At 46.4% G+C, this 20,979-nt stretch overlaps 1 protein-coding gene across 4 annotated transcripts in view; it reads right to left on the bottom strand.

Moving 5' to 3' along the window:
• MTMR14 (myotubularin related protein 14) overlaps window positions 1-18,519 on the bottom strand; it is a 44,971-nt gene extending 26,452 nt beyond the window's left edge. For all 4 annotated transcript variants that reach the window (XM_010842071.1, XM_010842073.1, XM_010842072.1 and 1 more), the window contains exons 1-7: window positions 18,225-18,519; window positions 16,416-16,564; window positions 10,265-10,373; window positions 3,085-3,160; window positions 2,707-2,767; window positions 1,114-1,236; window positions 70-143 (exon numbers count right to left, since the gene is read on the bottom strand). In XM_010842071.1, the coding sequence (XP_010840373.1) occupies window positions 70-143; window positions 1,114-1,236; window positions 2,707-2,767; window positions 3,085-3,160; window positions 10,265-10,373; window positions 16,416-16,564; window positions 18,225-18,380 (748 nt within the window). In that variant the 5' untranslated portion in view covers window positions 18,381-18,519. The remainder of the gene's footprint in view (window positions 1-69; window positions 144-1,113; window positions 1,237-2,706; window positions 2,768-3,084; window positions 3,161-10,264; window positions 10,374-16,415; window positions 16,565-18,224) is intronic.
• Window positions 18,520-20,979: the final 2,460 nt, after the last annotated feature.

The raw sequence follows: 20,979 nt of genomic DNA, 5'->3' as shown, positions 1-20,979 counted from the left end.
GCAGGTGGCCTTCGGAGCCCCAGTCCTGGGAAGCCTGTCCCCTGACCGGACCCTGGAAGGAGCCCCTACCTGGATACGGGATGGAGAGGAGAGTGAAGTCGGCATAGCGCTGGGCTTTGTCCACCTTCTCAGAGGAGGTGACACTACAAGACAGGACACAACGTGTTACGGCATCAGAACCCACGCACGCCGTTCCCCACAAGCGTCACCACAGTTCGGATAAGCCTTCTGCTACAGAAACCCCTCTGAGTTGGGATGAGGCCCTTCAGTCAGGCTTACTTTGAGCAATTAAGAATGGGACCTCTCTGCCACCTACCCGAAGTCACCAGGTGAGAGCGCTGACTCTCCCTGATACCACAGCACTTGTGATGGGACCTAAAGCCACAGAACCACAATCCTTATAAGCCTCCCAGATGAAGGAAGCAGAGACACCATTCAGGAGGGGCCCCGAGGGGGACTCTCCTCTCCACTGTCTTCTCCAGCATCGGCTGAGGATGCTCCCCAGCAGCATCTGAGAGACAGAGGTCTACTCTGACAGATGACGGAGGGGCAGGGGGACCTACAGATAGCTGAGCTGTAACTTATAAGTGTGGCTTATTTTCTAAGACAAACATGGCATAATTAAAGGTCAGTATTATAAAAAAAATTAACAAGCTACACTTTGGGAAAATTCCCCAAATTCATCACCCCAACCCAGGCTCCATTTTTTCTCATTTTTCTTTGTCCTGTGAATACTTGGTCCATACAGGATATAAAAATTGAGTGAATACTGATTTTCTGGATCCACCCTGTTTTTTTGGATCCACTTTAAAAGAGATGCTAATCCACCAGAGATGGTGGAGCGACAGCAGAGTACACATGAGACGTTGGCGGCTCTCTCGGTGCCTACTGGACCACCCTGAGCAAGTGACTTAACCTCTCTGGCTTGTTTCTCCCCTGCACGAGGGGGATACAAGAACCTCCTCACAGGGAGGGCTGTGTGAGGATATAGGGAGAGGATGCTCAAGGCCTGGCACCCAGTGCGCCCTGGTGACTGCTTTGCCCCATCCCCGAGCCCACGAGCCTGTGAACACATGGCCTCCACCCACTTGGAGGGGGGTGCCCTGCACTCACTTCATGCCAAACTTCACCTTCTTGTTCTCCACCATCAGGTCACAGATGTACTTGACCGACAGGTACCGGAGCAGCTTGATGTCATAGCCTCTGACCTTATCAAAGAGATGCGTGTCGGAACTTCTGAAACAGACAGCCAGAGGGAGAAACTCCACTGAGTGTCCATTCCCGGAAGTCTAGGTGCTACAGGAGCACTTCTGTTTCCCTTCTCCAGGAGAGGGAGGCTGGGAGGGCCAGACGGGACAGCAGTCCCAGTGAAGGTGAGGGAAGGTGACTTTCCAAGAGATTATCCTGCTCTCTGGGACACATTTCAAAGAGAAGCAATATGCAGCAGGGGCAGGAAAGGGCTTTCTGGTGCGGCTTGACATTAAGCCAGAAGACTCAAGATAATCTCAGAGTTCTAAAAAGCAGCAGGCTGGTGGCTGATCAAGTCTCTGAGCTTCCATTAGACTTTCTCTCTCTCTACCCTCCTCCCTCTTCCCCATTTATGACCACTTTTAGCCATATGACTTGCTCAAAATGTAACAGATTGGAATTCTCACTGGGAGATGGACTTTTTAGAGCTATTTTATCAACTAATTGTGAAATACTAGCAAGTGAATTCCCTCTCCTTAGAAGGCCTCTGAAGCAAAGAGAAAGATGAGATTTTCCTAATCCCCAGGCTGCTTTCTGATCAGTCATACAGATAAAGGCAAAAGTAGAACAAATAAACAGTCACCGTTAATTTATTTTTTTAATGCCCACTGCTTTGCTGAACCCAGCAGATGCCTCGCCAAGAACAGTGCGCAGTGTGGAAGAAGGCCTGGCTGGAGCAGAGGTCGTCTGATCTCGGGGCAAGAGCCAAACATTCCTGTGTGCAAGCCAGAGCTGCTGCTCGTGGAACCAGCAGGCAGAAGCTGGGCACAGCGAGATGCCTTTTCAAGCTCCGTGCTGTGATTTTGGGCAGCTGATCTGACTAGGGTGCTGATGTGCATTCCAGAGATGCCTGACACCAGTTAAAGACTTTCCATGCGGCACAGACCATGCAAAGGAGCTTTTCCAAAGTACCATTACTGTCATTTTCTAAAAAGTATTTAGAAAGGAGGTAGGAAGAGTGGGAGCCAGCCCCCTCCATCCCTTTCAGGGGACCTAAAGCACTCCTCTGTGTTGTACTCCCTTACGGCACTAATCACACAGCTGCGGAACTTCTGGTGCCTGCATCTCCGATGTGTTGACCAGTCCTCAGGCCAGGTGTGTCCGGCATCACCTGGTAGGCTGGACATCAACATCCTGGAAACCATGGGGCTTGAAGATACACAGATGTCTGCGCCACGTCTTGGGCCTGCAGTGCCAGGAACCCCAGGACTGGGGCACTCTCCCTGGGGTCCTTGTGAGCAGCCCGGATAAAGACAGACTGCTCAGGCAGTTCATCAAGTCAGCTGCGGGTGAGGCTATGGGGTGGACTTCAACAACTGTTTCAGGGATGTGGACGAAGGAAGCCAATCCATTCACCTGGACCACTGATGATGTCACAGCCATCAGTAGAAAATGGCCACCACTGGTCAGATACCTGCCCCTCACCCAAGCCCAGACCCATAACTGCCTGGCACTGACCGAAGAGCACAGTCCTCCTCCGTGAGATCTTCTGCATCTGCCCAGGCGTCGTCTGCACCCCCTGTGGGAGGAACCTGTGGTCAGCACTTGGGGCATGGCAGGGGCTCCATGCAAGGGCTGCTTGACCAGTCTACCCCTGGTTCTACCCCAAGGACCATGCTCCTCTCTTTCCCAGGACCGGATGCCCCACGTGCCTGGCATTCTTCTCACCACAAGCATCTTCTCAGGTGATGAGAGGAGGGGCTCTAGACACCCCTGCCCCCCCACCCCAGGTTGCTGCCCACCCCCATAATCACCACCACCACTGTGGCCATGGGTAGCTGTTCTCCATGACTGGGGTCCTGTTCTTAGTCACAGAGGCTGCAGCTCAGTGCTCACCTGAGAAAATATAGTTGTAGCCAGTGCGTCCATACAGCTCCCCCCATCCAGCCAGTGTGGCTGACCTGCAAATGTGCTGGGAGAGAAACCACATTTTCAGGGTCAGATGGTTTTCTGGAGTTTTTTGGTTCTACTTTTCCCTGCTTTCTTGAGATATAATTGACCCATGACACTGTGTAAGTTTAAGGTGCACAACATGCTGATTTGTATCACTGCTGCTGCTGCTGCTAAGTCACTTCAGTTGTGTCCGACTCTGTGCAACCCCATAGACGGCAGCCCACCAGGCCCCGCCATCCCTGGGATTCTCCAGGCAAGACCACTAACATACTGCAAAACCATTACCACCACAGAGTTAGCTAACACCTGCATCAGGTCACATAATTACCATTTCTTTGTGTGGTGGAAACATTTAAGACCATCTCTCTCTACAACTTTCATGTACATAATACAGAATTATTAACTATAACCACCACGCTGTACATTAGACCCACAAACCTTATTCATCTTGCAACTGGAAGTTTGTACCCTCTGACCAACAGTCAGGTGGTTTTCTGAAGTGCACACAGTAGGGGGAAGCCCTGGAACTCTTCTGATCATTCCAGACCAGCAAAATGGGTGCATGAGCACTGCCCAAAGTCTCAGCATCAGGGCCACTGTGACAGCAGTCTCTCTGAAGCAAGCCTAGATTTTAACCTACAGCCTCTGTCAAGGGGTTCTCTCTCCCAAATGAGAGGCACCAGAGTGTCACTAATGGTAATGAGTAGACTCAGTGGTTGTCACATACAAGTGGTCTTACTTGGGTTAAGACCTGGCGATTATCACATGTGTACGTCAGCATGTGAGTGAAACACAAACACACTTTTCCACTGGGTTTTCACAAGCCCTTAAGGGAAGTGTGGCTGGGGGCAGGCACTGCTGCTGCTTCACAGATGAAAAGAGCAATGGGTGCAGGGAGATGAAGTAGGGCCTGAGGTCCCACAGTGAGGAATAAGCAGGGATCTGACCGAGCCCACATCCCTCCAGAGCGTCTGTGCTGTCACTGCAACTGCTTAGTGCAGGGAAGGGAAACCTTCCTGGAGCAGGAGGGTCAATTAAGGGAGAAATGTTTGGGGGCTTTTTTTTTTTTTAGAGAAATTTTACCTTCTCTCTCCTACGTACTAAAGGAATGTAGTAACTGTAACTGTGCTTAACTTTGCTTTTACTCTTTGCTCATCACTGAAGCAGCATTACAAGAGCTAGAATTCTAGAAACCAGGCAATAGGTGTGAACTTCATTATCTAATTTTTTAAAAAAAGTTTATTTGGCTGTGTCAGGTCTCAGTTGCTCTGCAGCGTGTGGGATTCCAACTTCCAGACCAAGGCATGAACCCACATCCGCTGCATTGCACAGCACATTCTTAACCACTAGATCGCCAGGGAAGCCTCTCACTATCTGATTCTAAGGCTGAATCTTTATAAACTGTGTTTGATGAGATCCAAGAGGGGTGGGGGAATGGGAAGAGGTATCTGGGATCTGGTGACCCCAGGGTTTAGCTACAGGCTGAGGGAGGCAGTGAGGGTGGCTGGGAGATTAAACTGGGGGTGGGGGGGACATTTCTGAATAGGTCATGCAGCCTGGCAGTATAAGGAGGGTCCCTGGAAGATTGTAGAATATTGCCAGAGGGCGTCTCCTTCTCCACCTGTAAGACAGTGGGAAAGAAACAGTTTTGCTATTACAGGAAAGAGGCATGCTAGGAACTGGCAGGTCATCGCTGGCAGCTTAGAACAGGGGGCAAATGATAGAAGAGCAACCTGCTACAATCCGGGGGGTGCTTTGCCAGTGCTGGGGGCAGAACACATTTGAGGTAGGGCTGTCCTGGAAGCCTGTAAAGAAGGGCTTGGGCAGAGAGTCCTGCTAGCCTGAGCACGATGCACTCTACGGGGGAATGTTTCACTTTCTCTGGGTCCAAAAGGATTTTGCAAATCTGATGATGATGACAAACTGTCTCCGGATAAAAATGTACATGCCAGAGTTTACCTGTATCTCCAAGTCCATCCACAGATCCCTTTCCAGCCTCAAATAACATCCTCTACTTGGAAGAGACCAGCCCAGTAATTAGGAGTTGCAGCAACGGAGTGTCCATTTTCGGGTTGAGGACCCTCAAGATTCCAATGGTATTGGGGGAGGTCTGATTCATGAGCAAACAAGTGAGGGGGCGTGGTGGCTGTTTTGAGTTTGACCAGCACATGTTACCATGTCCCCCTCCATCATTCAAGCTGCGGCACGAAATCTCAGTCTTCTATTATTTCTATTAAATCTTTTTCAGGCAGACACATATCCCCTCATGAGCTGTTGAGCTCTGAGCTCTTTTCAAGGCTCAGATTCTTCTTTCTGCTCCCCAATTTCCCCAAATCCCCTCGATCTGTCCCTGTTTTTTTGGTCTCAGAGGCAGCCACATCCAGCCCAGGGGACTCATCAGGTGGAGGAGGATGGGCAAGCTGGCTGGCTTCCCAAGTGAAACACCAACCTCCACAGGAAGGTCCTGAGTGCTGGAGTTGGGGGAAGCCGTACCCCACGGGCGGGTCCATGTCTGACCTTGCTCCTGGGTTTCACGGCTCCAATGCACAGGCCACCATTTCCATACTTCAAGCTTAACTCTTGACTGAAAAAGCAGGATACACTCTGAAAGCTATCCATTTACCTAATTAGGGGTGGCCTCTAATGTTGCATGAGGAAGATGGCTCTGTAGGATTTATAAATTTAGTACCAACTTTGGCACGTAGAATAAAAGCAGCTGATCTCTGCTCCCCATTTCTTAAGGGAGGAAACAGAGAGAAAGAAGACCTGTTCCAATTTTAATTTTCTAAAAACCAGATACAAGTGATGGGGGAGAAAATGGCACATGAGAACAGCTTACTCTTAAATGCTTGAACTGAGTTTTATTAAAAAATTAATAATATATCTTATTTAAGCCTATATGTCCCAAGATATTACTATGTCAACATATAATCACTTTTTAAATTATTAATATTTTACATTTTTTGGATTAAGTCTTCAAAATCCAATATGTATTTATAATTACAGCACATCACAAGTAGGATGCTTTATTTTCAGTGTTTAAAGGGTAACGTAGTCCTACCTCAAAAGAAAATTGTATTTAATCGAAAAAAATTCTACATTGCTTCAATTAGAAAATGGAAATTAACTGAAATGAAACAAAATCAGACGTTTAGTTCCTAAGCTGCCCTAGCCACAATGGACTGAGTTTGGAAGGAAGCAGGAAGTCGGCACTTCTGAGCATACATTCCCCGGCTCAGCTTGGCTGGGTATGTTGGCAGCAAACACTGCTGTCACCAAACTCGTTAGGGCCTGCTGGGAGACCCACCTGAGGACAAGATGCCCACCTCACAACAGAAGACCTTCTCCTGTTCTTCCCCATCTCTTGATCCTCAAGTTCATAGGTCTGCCTTCCCCACCCACTGAGCTCCAGGGTGACAGGACTGTCTCAGTCACCTGTCCCCCTACAACCCAGCACAGAGCCCACTACTGTGTAACCCAACAGCAGTGTCTTTCTAGAGAGCCTGCCCACACCAGCTGGGTAGGCAGCTGCTAGACACTGGGAGGATAGCAGTAATAAGACACGGCTTCTGTCCTCATAGGGATTACAGAAGAGAGGAGACAGCAGACTTATTCCTATCAAACACAATAGGAATAAAATGTACATAAGAAGGTATTAAGCCAGTGAACACGACTGAGTCAGGGGAAGCTACAGGGAACACAATGGGATCACATCAACAGACAAAAAGGTGCAAAGGGAGAAGAAAGCAGGATGAATGGTAAAGCCCTTAGCGTCAAAGCCTCCTCAAAATAATACCACCCCTGCCCCCCAAAACGGAATTTGCTGGCAGTCCAGCAGTTAGGGCTCTCACCCCTTCACTGTCGATCAAGGCCTGGGTTTGATCCTTGGTTAGGGAACTAAGTAAGGTCCCACAAGCCTTGGGGTATGACAAAAATAAAAAATAAAAAAATAATCCCTCCAACTCTTCACCCTCCCTCTGAAATGTGTTGCCTCGCGGCTCTTTCTCTCAGTCTCACCGCAATTTCCCAAGTGCATTCTGGAAACTCCCTTCTCAAGGTCTGCAGAGTGAGAAGGGACACCACCACAGATTCCTCTGCTTCAGGACTTTTTAGAGCCTTTCCTACACTGACGTACACTTGCCAATGAACCTCCTGAATCTGGAGCTTGGGGGTCAGGGTGAATCTAGGGTGTGATGTCTCTCAATCTTATTTGAGAGGGAATGCTTTGCACAAGCATATCCTTAAACTACTGTTCTATAGAACACACTGTGGGAAGTACTGGTTTGAGTGTTTCCTACATAATTTCTAGTGGGAATAAGTAAGCTTTAAGAAGATCAATTTCTGGAACTTTACTCGCAGACATACTTTCCCCTAAAACAGACCAACCCTATGAAGTCTGTGGCTTCCTGACTCACCTGTCACATTTGCCCTTCCTCCATTTACGAAAGATTGGCACAGGAGAGGAAACAGACCTACCCTATGAAAGTCTGTGGCTGCTTCTCCTTTCCTATCTCCTCCTGTCACATGAAGGCACAAAAGGAGAGGAATCAGGCTAGCATTTCTCTCTCCCAGTGCTGTGCCCCAGCCCTTGCCTGCATGCTAGGAGAATGGACTAAAGTCCCAGAGGCACCAGGACCACAGCACACGCAGGCACCTACCAGATGAACAGAAGAGAGGGCAGACATTTCTGCTCTCCTCCCCTCCTCCAAGCTATTGGTCTGCTTCTTCTAGATTAATCTTTCTCAAAATGATATTTGTATTCTATATTTCCCTGCCCGGAAGTCACAGAGGCTTGTCTGGGCAAATGCAAACACCTCAGCCAGCATCCAGCCTCCTGCATTCAGCCCCTTCCATCCTCAGCTCCGCCACCTACCTCACTCCCATCAGGTCGTCTCCCAGCCTTTCTCATGCCTGCCTCACTGTACGCCCCAGGCAGCTACCTGCCTGGGATACCCTCCCACTCTTCTGCCAAAGCTCGTAGCCTAGTCCCGCTCACTTAATGAGGCCATGCCTGTCAGTCCACACCACTGCCCGTCTTTAGTGGGTTCCTCTGATACCACACTATGTGGCACCAAGCTACAGTGTAGTAACTTGAGGGCGTTTTGCAGTAAGTTTAAATCTCAGCTCTCAAGTTGTGTAAAGTAAACTTGGGGAAGTTATTTAACCACTTTGAGCCTTCATTTCATCTGCAAAATGGGAATATCTAATACATCAAAGGATTATTAAAAATAGGTGAAATGAGACCCTATTTGGGTACCAAATTAACAACACTCAATAGAATATAAGCTTGATAAAGGTGCAAATTTTTGTTTATCATATATGCTGAGGTACCTTAAGGCCTGAATATGATACATATTCAATAAATACTTGGTAAATTACACTACTGAAAGGATGGACAAACAACTTATCTGATCTAATCTATTCACAAACTTGTGATGTAGGCATGATTATTTTTCCCATTTGACAGAGGAGGAAATGGAGGTCTTGCACAGGCAGGAGGCAGCAGAGCCAGGATCAGAACCTAGGCAGCAGGGCTCCAGGACACAGGGTGGAGTCCTCCGCTATGACCATCCCTTGCCTACCTAGAATCACCCTTGAAAAAAGTGGTTTTGGAACTGGTCTGATTCTCTGGCCTTCTTCCCACCACACCAGGCACCCCGTAACCACCCTAACTTGTCTGGCAACAAGACAACTGTCAGTTTAGTTCAGTTCAGTCACTCAGTTGTGTCCGACTCTTTGCAACCCCATGGACTGTAGCATGCCAGGCCTCCGTGTCCATCACCAACTTTCAGAGTTTAGTCAAACTCATGTCCATTGAGTCGGATGCCATCCAATCATCTCATTCTCTGTCGTCCCCTTCTCCTCCCGCCTTCAATCTCTCCCAGCATCAGGGTCTTTTCAAATGAGTCAGCTCTTTGCATCAGATGGCCAAAGTACTGGGAGTTTCACCTTCAATATCAGTCCTTCCAATGAATATTCAGGACTGATTTCCCTTAGGATGGACTGGTTGGACCTTGCTGTCCAAGGTACTCTCAAGAGTCTTCTCCAACACCACAGTTCAAAAGCATCAATTCTTTTGTGCTCAGCTTTCTATACAGTCCAACTCTCACATCCACACATGACCACTGGAAAAACCATAGCCTTGACTAGACAGACCTTTGTTGGCAAAGTAATGTCTCTACTTTATAATATGCTATTTAGGTTGGTCATAACTTTCCGTCCAAGGAGTCAGTGTCTTTTAATTTCATGGCTGCAGTCACCATCTGCAGTGATTTTGGAGCCCAGAAAAATAAAGTCTGACACTGTTTCCACTGTTTGCCCATCTATTTGCCCTGAAGTGATGGGACCAGATGCCATGATCTTTGTTTTCTGAATGTTGAGCTTTAAGCCAACTTTTTCACTCTCCTCTTTCACTTTCCTCAAGAAGTTTTTTAGGTCCTCTTCACTTTCTGCCATAAGGGTGGTGTCATCTGCATATCTGAGGTTATTGATATTTCTCCCGGTAATCCTGATTCCAGCTTGTGTTTCTTCCAGTCCAGCGTTTCTCATGATGTACTCTGCATATAAGTTAAATAAGCAGGGTGACAATATACAGCCTTGACGCACTGCTTTTCCTATTTGGAACCAGTCTATTGTTCCATGTCCAGTTCTAACTGTTGCTTCCTGACCTGCATACAGGTTTCTCAAGAGGCAGGTCAGGTGGTCTGGTATTCCCATCTCTTTAAGAATTTTTCCACAGTTTGTTGTGATCCACACAGTCAAAGGCTTTGGCATAGTCAATAAAGCAGAAATACATGTTTTTCTGGAACTCGCTTGCTTTTTTGATGATCCAATGGATGCTGGCAATTTGATCTCTGGTTCCTCTGCCTTTTCTAACATCTAGAAGTTCATGGTTCAAGTACTGTTGAAGCCTGGCTTGGAGAATTTTGAGCATTACTGTACTAGCGTGTGAGATGAGTGCAATTGTTCGGTAGTTTGAGCATTCTTTGGCATTGCCTTTCTTTGAGACTGGAATGAAAACTGACCTTTTCCAGTCATGTGGCCACTGCTGAGACAACTGTACACTCTGCATTAAGCCAGGTACCTCCAAGGGAGGGAGAGCGAAGCTATGGGGAGGTCTTACCTTGCCCTTGAACAGGATCACTGGGCAGACAAACCGTCCTCTGCACCTGGCTGTCTTGCTGCGGTTGACGAGGTCCTGCAATTTGCTCACCTGCACAGTGCTCTGAAACCTAACACAAGGCAAGAGAGGTAGGTCAGGCTGCTTGTGCATGAGTACTGTGTAACCCATGCTAGGGGTGTGTGTGTGTAAATATTCATTTCAAATTGAATAAACGCTCAGATTCCTAAATTCTAGATCACAGACATTTTAAGCTTTTCAAGAAAAGAAAAAAAAAAAAAAGCTAGATTATAGGTACTAAAACTGAAATCATCCTGATTTCAAAACCTTTAAGATCAAAAGGTGCTCAGTTTTTCACTCCAAAAGTAGGACAAATATGTTGAGGACCCTCTGGCAATAACAGGGCCATCTTTGTGATCTTTCAGAGGGCAGGATATGATGAAGTTCACATTCCGCATGGTTATGAGCCTCTGATACATTATCAACATTTCAACCAACACTAACAGTCTAAAATGTCAACAGGGCAGGGAATGCTGGAGCAAAGGTGGTGAAAAAGAAGCTATTTGTGGCCTTGAGAAGCATGGAAGTTAACACACCCAGCTTCTCAAGGCCACAAATAGCTTCTAGAACACACACCAAAAAAACACATTTAGAAATGAGTTTAAGCAAGTCACACCTATAGCACACCCTTAAAATAAGGGTCTACTGTCACAGATTCACCCACTGAGTCTTAACAAAAGGCTCCACATCAGCCAGTAAGAACTTCTGGTTCCAAGAGAAACAGGAGGCAGGAAGTTCAACAGTGGGAAGCTCTCCCGGCTATGCAGAGTAATGGAGGAAAAGGAAGATAGTCAAGCTCCTTCCTTACAAGGGTTGAGTTTCCAGGCTGAGTCCAAGGGCATCATCCCTCCTACATCCCAGTCCTGCTAGTGTCATTGCATGACATGTGCACACAAATAACTGTTTCAGAATGAGTAAGTTCAGTGACTCCTAAACACCACTGGTACCTTTTTAAGCATATCTAAATTCTGTTGGCATTAATAAAAATATAGTCTTCTGAAAACACTGCTGATTTCTTAGTAGCCTTCATAGATATATTCTCAAGCTAGTTGCTAATAAAATAACTACTATCAAGTGAGCATTTGAAACTGAAGTTACAACAAGGTCTTCAAATAAAAACCTGATATATGGAATGTAGAAAAACAGTTCTGATGAACCTATTTAAGAGAAGAAATGGAGACACAGACATAGAGAATGATCTGGTGGAAACAGCAGGAAGGAGAGTGTAGGACAAACTGAGAAAGCAGCACTGACATATATATACTATCACATGTAAAATGGATAACAAGCGGGAAGCTGCTGTATAACACAGAGAGCCCAGCCTGGGACTCAGTGACGACCGAGAAGGGTGGAATGTAGAGGTGAAGATAGGCTCAAGAGAGAGGAGATATATATACATATGTTTGTGCATGCACGTGCGCGAAGTTACTGCAGTCATGCCTGACTCTTTGTGACCCCATGGACTGTAGCCCACCAGGCTCCTGTCAATGGGATTCTCTAGGCAAGAATACTGGAGCAGATTGCCATTTCCTCCTCTAGGGCATCTTTCCGACCCAAGGACTAAATCAGCATCTCTTATGTCTCCTGCATTGGCAGGCAGGCTTTTTACCACTAGCGCCACCATATATAATTATGACTGATTTGCACTGATGTAAAGCAAACACCACCAGAACACTGTAAAGTAATTATTCTCCAATCCAAAAAATCAAAGGACAAAAAAAAAAACCAAAAAAAAAACAGAAAAATAAGAATCAATTAGATTCGAATAATAGAATAACTGAAATGAAATAAAAAATACAGTAGAGGGAATCAATACCAAATCAGATGATACAGAAGAACAGATGAGCAATCTGAAAGACAGTAAAATAAAAATCACCCAATGAGAACAGCAAGAAAGTTTTTTAATGAGAGGAGCTTAAGAGACCCCTAAGACAACATCAAATGTACTAACACTTGCATTATATGAGTCTCAGAAAGAGGAGAGAGAGAGGGAGAGAAAAATTATTTGAAGAAATAATCAGTGAAAAATCCTCTTATTTAGGGATACAGGTTAGAGGTACAGGAAGCATAAAAAAAAATAATAATAATAAAAAAATAACTTGGACCAAGTTTGGTGATTGTAGAAAGAAAACAAGAGGATAAAGGAAGAGGACTTAAACTTTCCATGGTGTATGTTTCTGTAAGGTATGATTTAAGACTTTTCCCCCATTTTTATTAAGCATTTTGTTTTAAATCACAAATTTATTACATCTTTACTATAATTCAAATAGATAAGTGACTACATAAGACTCTTCTTCTCTTTTTCTTTCTGTTTTTTTGGTTGCACTGTGCAGCATGCACAGGGACTAGGGAGTGAGTGGTCCCTGCAGTGGAAACTCAGAGTTTTAACCACTGGACCACAAGGGAAGTCCCCATGTTATTTTTACGACCAAGATTTTTTTCTTTTCTGAAGGAAGGAAGAAGGCTGGAGTGCCTCTTCACAGTACGTACAGAGTGCTATGCTTAGTTGCTCAGTCATCTCCAACTCTGCGACCACATGTACTGTAGCCCACCAGGCTCCCCTGTCCATGGAGAGTCTCCAGGCAAGAATACTGGAGTGGGTTGCTATGCCTTCCTCCAGGGGATCTTCCCAACCCAGGGATGCAACCCAGGTCACCCGCATTGCAGGTGGATTCTTTACCATCTAAGCCATGAGGGAAGCCCAAGAATACTGGAGTGGGTAGCCTATCCCTTTTCCAGGGGATCTTTCCAACCTAGGAATCGAACTGGGGTCTCCTGCATTGCAGGCAGACTCTACCAGCTGAGTTACCAGGGAAGCTGGCACAGGCCAATCAGTCAGGCCCTAGAAAAAACATGGCTCACTGGAAACCAAGTTCTACCACCTTTCCCTCATTCTGTGAAATAAAAAGGCAACTGAGTTCAAAATAATTGCCTAATTAAACTCAGATGCCAAGAGAATATAAAACAAAATACACATAATACTGCTTACATTAGTCTTCCTCCCACCTTTTGGTGGCCCCAGGTCATTTGCACAGATGAGATCAGCACTATCTGCTGAGTTAAAAAAAAAAAGTTATTTTTATTTATCTGACTTCATCAGATTTTAATTGAGGTATGTGGGAATCTTTAGTTATGGCATGCAAAACCTAGTTCCCTGACCAGGGATTGAACCCAGGCCCCCTGCACTGGGAGCTCGGAAGTCCCAGCACTGCTTTAACTGACTCTGAGCTCACACCAGCAGCTCTAAATGCCTTGAAACCGCATTTGAGTCTCCCAGGCTAAATACTTCCATTCAACAAACGCTCCACAAAACCGAAGGAGAGAACATGCCAGCATTTTCAGCCTCAGGGTTCTGGGCAGTCTTATGTGGAGGAAGGCACACTTTTTTTCATTAGGCTAGCTGGTGCTTTATTGTCCTGGGTCCCCTACTCAAAGAACCAATTCAGTTTCTGTTCTCAGTGGTTCCTGTTTTTATTTTTATTATTTCTTGGCCTTAGAATCTTTCTCTTAACATGCTAAGCACTGGGCTGTGTCTGACACATGATACTTTTATTCGAAGGAATGAAACTGGGCTATGTATTTATGTCTGTCTTGTGGGACTGAGCCCTTAACCTGTAAGATCTGAAGCTATCTCTGGGTAGATGGTGTCAGAGTTGAGTTGAATTGTAGAACACACAGCTGATGTTTGAAAATCGGTGGTATGAGGGAACCCCCCTTCCCTACGCTCACATACCAGTGGGAATTATCAAGTGCAGGATTTTAACTTTGTCTCCCAATGCCTCACCTATACCTGCCCTAATTCTGGCCTTTGTTACAATCATTGCTCATTTATTGGTCTGTGTTACCGACCAGACCTAAAGGTAAGGATTTCATATCTCTGGCAGGGTCTCCAACTAGATCCCTGAGATGTGGCCCATGGCAGCAGTTTGTCTTGCTGATAAACACACATCTTGGCCATTCAGACAGCCCCATCCAGGCTTCTCTTCCCAGATGACGGGCTAAACTGGGGAGGTGGATTAATAGAACCAAACCACTTCCTGAATCCAGTTCTACCCTGTGCAACTCAGTCTAACTAGTGTCATAGTAACACCAAATCCAGGCATGTAAAGCAAAAAGTTCTATTTCTTTTCACCTACACATGCACATATTCCCTGCTCTTCAACAGACATGGCCCACTTAGTATCACCTTGAGGCCTTGCAAGAAGTGAAAAGTAAAAACAGACTATAACTCCTCTAGGGTTAGCGATATACTGTGGTGGTCCTGGCCTGGAAAGAGAGACTCTGCTAGGCAAAGTGGAAGCTTCCTGGCAGTGATAGAAAGAAGAGGCAGGCATACACGTGCTATGATCTACATACAATTAATTCCCCCAGTAAGTTCCTTTTACTCAGGGAACGCCACCTCGACCTGGTTAGAAGGCACACTTACATGTCTCCCATCTTACACATGAGCAAATCTGTCTATGTGAAAGCCTTCTCTGGCTCCCTGTGGTTCCAGGTTATAGCAAAGGAGTCATCTAGGAAGCTCTCTGTGATGTAGAAATTCTGATTTAGGGCCCCTGGAATCTGTGATTTCAATGAGTGCTCAGAGGGTACTAGCCCAAGAACCACTAACACCCACAAGTCTGCACTCCTTGGATCAATGATCAAGACCCTATACAAGCTAGTCCCTAACTAGGGACATTTCTACTTGTCTGTGCAATTCCAGCTGAAAGGCATCTCCACCACAGGGTCTCCCCAAACACACACACCAGGCAGGATCTACCCTTCTCCCCAACTTGTCTACAGCAGCACTTCTCCAGCCTCTATGTATGTATGGGCCATCTTGTTATGCCATGATTTTGATTCAGTGGCTCTGGAACCTAGGACTCAGAATCTCTAGCCAGTGAGCTCTGAGCAGTGCTGTGAGCAATGATGGCCTGCTGCACCCCGTAGAATGACTCTACTGTAGCCTTTCTCATAACAGTGCTTCCCTGGGGCCAGAGTTTCAGATATTGTTGGCAACACCTCCTGGAATTCCCTTAAAATCAACAGCAAGCAGGAAGTCTAGCAGAACAAACTTTGAGATCAACATAAAGCACTTCCTAGAGTCTTATAAGCCTCTTGTAAGTACTTATTATTACTTATAAGCCTTATAAGTAATAAGCCTGATCACTTATCAGTGTCCAACAACTGCTATGCTAAGTCACTTCAGTCGTTTCCGATTCTGTGCGACCCCATAGACGGCAGCCCACCAGGCTCCCCCGTCCCTGGGATTCTCCAGGCAGGAACACTGGAGTGGGCTGCCATTTCCTTCTCCAATGCATGAAAGTGAAAAGTGAAAGTGAAGTCACTCATTCGTGTCCGACTCTTAGCGACCCCATGGATTGCAGCCTAACAGGCTCCTTCGTCAATGGGATTTTCCAAGCAAGAGGTACTGGAGTGGGGTGCCACTGCCTTCTCCGCCAACAACTGCTACCGTTTACTTACTGCCTACGGGCTGCATCCTGTGCTGGGTGCTCTGTGTCACTAGTACCTGGTGAACTGTTACCTCACAGAAAAGCACCCGGGCTTTGGTAGGTCCTCAATATACAGCAGCACTTATTTCTAACTCTTAGAGCACACACATCAAGCTTGGAATAGTCCCATTTACCAGCAGGGATTGCACTAGTCACTTTTGTAAATAGAGATAGAGACTGATGAGGAAACTAAGAGCCAAAGCAGTTCAACAACTTGCCCAAGTTAGTGATGCAGTCAGCAAGTACACTGACCTCAAGCTTTAAGCTTTTGACCTTTAAGCTCTATACATGTATGTACCCTTAAGCATGTCCGCAAAGCATACCTCCCACTCACTCTTAAAAAAAGGAAACGCTGAGGTTTAGGGAGGTGGGGCATGAAGTCAGCTGTCTTAGGACAATGACTGATAGGGTGGGAGTAAAATAGGAGACCAGGACTGTGACTTTCAGCTTCTTCTTCTATGCTGTGCTATCAGGATGCCAACAAGGCTTAACATCTGGGAAAAGCGAGTCTGCCTTGCCCAGTGACAGACTTTCCTGACCCTGGGGATGAGATGTCAAGGCCTTCCCAGAAGGGGATGCCTTGGTGACATGATGCTCACGTGTCTTTCTCCTTCTCCGAACTCTCATACTCCAGGAACACAATGTGCTGTGGGTAGTGGCCACAGATATCCCCATTCACATTCTGGATCACACTGTAACAGTAGTCTCGGCCAAACAGCTCCAGACACCTCTTCTCAATGCGTTCAACCTGCACAGAGGAGGAGATATGAACATAAAGAAGATTCTGGGATTCAGAATTAGGCGGGTCCCACCCTGGAGAAATCTCTGGGAATAACCTTTCCCTCTATAATTATAATGCAATACAAGGAAGAGACCTGTTGCTAGGTCATAGGCCCTCAACGTGCAGTTCATGAACCCATGTAACAAACTCTGGTGGGGGCAGGGAGGGACTCTGAAGCCCTCAATGTTGTGGTGAAACTGTATTTCTTAGGCATCCAAAGAGAGGATTACACCTTTCACGAGATTCTCAAAGGGGTCCACAGGCCCTAAGTATTAAGAACCTTTGCTCTAGGTTATTTTAACCAGCATCAATACATTATCTTCCTTTGGCTCCAGATGCTTCTCAATTCTCCAGTCATAAAACAGTACCCAGAAGCTCTAATTAGTGTAATGAGTAGAAGCTGCAGACAAAGGTGTCTCCTTACAATTTGCTTATGAAATAGAAGGAACAGCTCCCTTAAAACTGCTCTTATTTTGCTAATTTCGGGAAAGGCCCCATAGAAGAAGGACATAAAACCCGCAACATCTCAACAAGCCTGCAAAAGATCAGAAAGTTTAGCGCCAGCTGGAGTGAAAGTCAGACATAACTTTTTACAACACTGATTTTCATGCGTGTGTAAAATGAAAAGAGGCCCAGGAAAACCACTGACCCTGTAACCACCCAAAAGATCAATGGGGTGGGAAAAACTCACAGGAATGAGGAATCCTCAAATTTGAAGGGACATGAACATCATTAAGAAGCCTATTAAAAATTACAAATTCCAGGTTCCCAACCTCAGAAATACTAACTCAGTAGGACTGGGTGGGACCAAGTAACCTTTATTTTTAATAAACACCCCAGGTGATGCTGATGGTCTGGAGCCAAACCAGAGTTTCATGGCCCTGCATGGAAGAGAATTTCACTGGAAAACCTGATGCTAAACCTGCCGAAAGAACGTGAGGAATCAAAGATGGTAGGGTCAGTAAGATTCCCATCAGACTGCCAGGCAGTGCCTAAGATGGAAATGGCGTGACCACACTGGAAGCTTTCCAGGTCTAGCAATAAGGAGACTGAAGGGAATCCCAAGGGTAGAAAAACAGAGGAACTAAGACTTGCTTTTGATAAAGGAATAGAGAGTGTGGTTTGTCTTCCTACTCTATGGGAGAAGGAAATAAAGGGATGGATCTAATTCTAAGTCATGCTGAGACTGTTTAAGGAGGCAACACAACTCGGTTTACCTCTTTGCTCAATTCTGCACCAGCCCTCCAGCACCTTCACTCTAATCTCTATCTGACTTGCAGAAATCCTCTAGCCTTTAAAAAGTAGACTTGAGGGCTTTTGTCCCCATACCTGATGCAAAAGAATTATCCCCTCCCTTCAGCTCCCCCTCTCTAATCTCTGAACTTGGTCTCTCAGGGCTGATCCCTGACCTCCAACCTTTCTATCTCAAACCAAAATGTCGTCCTTCCTTGGTTCACTCTGACCCCAGTTCCTCTTTTCGGTATTTAAACCCGGACCCTTACTCTCCAAGTCCAGACTCTGGGAACTTCCCTCTCTTTCCGTCCTCTCACCCCTGACCTCAGCCTTTCCTCAGTTACTTCCCAAGGCAGGGACCTTCTCTTTCTGCTCACTGCTGCTCCGTACTCACCTTAGAGCCGCCCGTCCCACTGCAGTCTTTGGCCCGGTACTGAGTCCGGGAGAACTCCTCCAGCAGCTCCCCGAGTCCTGGCTCCTGTGGCTGTGGGCTGCCCGAAGAAACCGAGGACCCCGCCGAGGCAGCAGCGGCGGCCCGAGCGCCAGCCATGGCCCAGCCTCCCGTCCCCTTCAGCGCCCCGCGGCCCCCTCAGCGCGGCTCAGCCCGGCACATGGCACTTGCAGGTACCAAGTACAAGTCCAGAATCTCCACAGCCGCCTCAGCCGCCGCCTTCGCCTTCCACTTCCGGTCCCGCCCCACCCAGACGGATGTTTACTCCGGCAGTGACCAATCGGAGCCCAAGACTCGCGTCCTGCCCCAAGATTACCCGCCCACCCCCCGACGCGGAGCGGTCCAAGTGGTCTCCGGGGAGGGGACTGCGGCCACTCGCAGAAACCTCCTGCTCCGCCCCACGGGGTTTCCTCCGGAAAGCCAGGCTAAACCATTGGGACTGCGTGGGGGGAGGTGGACAGCGCGGGAACTAGGAGGAAAGAACCACGGAAAGACCGCGGAAGAGTGGAACGAACCATTACCGAGAGAGGAGGGTGCTGCAATAGTCAACCCAATTTACTGAGGGAAAAGGGAGGGGAGGGACGGATCATGACTGGCTTGAAATTCTGTTAAGAAGCCCCATATTATTTTTCTTTTTTTAACAGACCATTTCAAACATTCACAGAAATGGAGAGAATAGTATAATGAACCCTCAAATACATTAGCTGCTGTTGCTGCTGCTAAGTCGCTTCAGTCGTGTCCGACTCTGTGCGACCCCATAGACCATAGCCCACCAGGCTCCCCCGTCCCTGGGATTCTCCAGGCAAGAACACTGGAGTGGGTTGCCATTTCCTTCTCCAATGCATGAAAGTGAAAAGTGAAAGTGAAGTCGCTCAGTCATGTCTGACTCTTCGCGACCCCATGAAGTCGCTCAGTCATGTCTGACTCTTCGCGACCCCATGGACTGCAGCCTACCAGGCTCTTCCGTCCATGGGATTTTCCAGGCAAGAGCACTGGAGTGGGGTGCCATTGCCTTCTCCAATACATTAGCTTGTGTCAACAATAATCCAAATACTATCTATCTATCCTGTTTAGTCAATCTTTCCCCATCCAATAGGATTGTTTTAAAACACATCTCATTATTTAATCTGTGACTACTTCAGTATTTATAACAGATTAGTACTGTTCAGTTCAGTTCGCTCAGTCGTGTCCGACTCTTTGTGTGTCCGACTCTTTGAGACCCCAGGGACTGCAGCACGACAGGCCTCCGTGTCCATCACCAACTCCCGGAGTTTACTCAAATTCATGTCCATTGAGTTGGTGATGCCATCCGACCATCTCATCCTCTGTTGTCCCCTTCTCCTCCCGCCTTCAATGTTTCCCAGCATCAGGGTCTTTTCAAATGAGTCAGCTCTTCACATCAGGGGGCCAAAGTATTGGAGTTTCAGCTTCAACATCAGTCTTTCCAATGAATGTTTTAGACTGATTTTCTTTAGGATGGACTGGTTGGATCTCCTTGCAGTCCAAGGGACTCTCAAGAGTCTTCTCCAACACCACAGTTCAAAAACATCAATTCTTCCGCACTCAGCTTTCTTTATAGTCCAACTCTCACATCCATACATGACTACTGGAAAAACCATAGTCTTGACTAGACGGACCTTTGTTGGCAAAGTAATGTCTGCTTTTTAATATGCTATCTAGGTTGGCCATAGCTTTTCTTCCAAGGAGCAAGAATCTTTTTAATTTCATGGCTGCAGTCACCATGTGCAGTGATTTTGGAGCCCCAAAAAATAAAGTCTGCCACTGTTTCCCCATTTATTTGCCATGAAGCGATGGGACCATGATCTTAGTTTTCTGAATGTTGAGTTTTAAGCCAGCTTTTTCACTCTCTTTCATCAAGAGGCTCGTTAGTTCTTCTTCACTTTCTGCCATAAGGGTGGTGTCATCTGCATATCTGAGGTTATTGATATTTCTCCTGGTAATCTTGATTCCAGATTGTTCTTCATCCAGTCCAGCATTTCTCATGATGTACTCTGCATACATGTTAAATAAGCAGGATGACTATATACAGCCTTGACATATTCCTTTCCCTATTTGGAACCAGTCTATTGTTCCATGACCAGTTCTAACTGTTGCTTCCTGACCTGCATACAGATTTCTCAAGAGGCAGATCAGGTATTCCCTGGTCTGGTATTCCCATCTCTTTAAAATTTTTCCACAGTTTGTTGTGATCCACACAGTCAAAGGCTTTGGCATAGTCAATAAAGCAGAAATAGATGTTTTTCTGGAACTCACTTGCTTTTTCAATGATCCAATGGATGTTGGCAATTTGATCTCTGGTTCCTTTGCTTTTTCTAAAACCAGCTTGAACATCTGGAAGTTCACAGTTCACATACTGTTGAAGCCTGGCTTGGAGAATTTTGAGCATTACTTTACTAGCATGTGAAATAAGTGCAATTGTGCAGTGGTTTGAGCCTTTCTTTGGTATCAGAATGAAAACTGACCTTTTCCAGTCCTGTGACCACTGTTGAGTTTTCCAAATTTGCCGGTATATTGAGTGTAGCACTTTCACAGCATCATCTTTTAGGATTTGAAATAGCTCAACTGGAATTCCATCACCTCCACTAGCTTTGTTCGTAGTGATGCTTCTTAAGGCCCACTTGACTTCACATTCCAGGATGTCTGGCTCTAGGTGGGTGATCACACCATAATGATTATC

This window comes from Bison bison, unplaced genomic scaffold (assembly GCF_000754665.1).
Source record: "Bison bison bison isolate TAMUID 2011002044 unplaced genomic scaffold, Bison_UMD1.0 scf7180017864171, whole genome shotgun sequence".
NCBI classification, from domain to species: domain Eukaryota; kingdom Metazoa; phylum Chordata; class Mammalia; order Artiodactyla; family Bovidae; genus Bison; species Bison bison.
The sequence above is the reverse complement of the archived record's forward strand: the minus strand, read 5'-3'. Positions and strand labels throughout refer to the sequence as shown.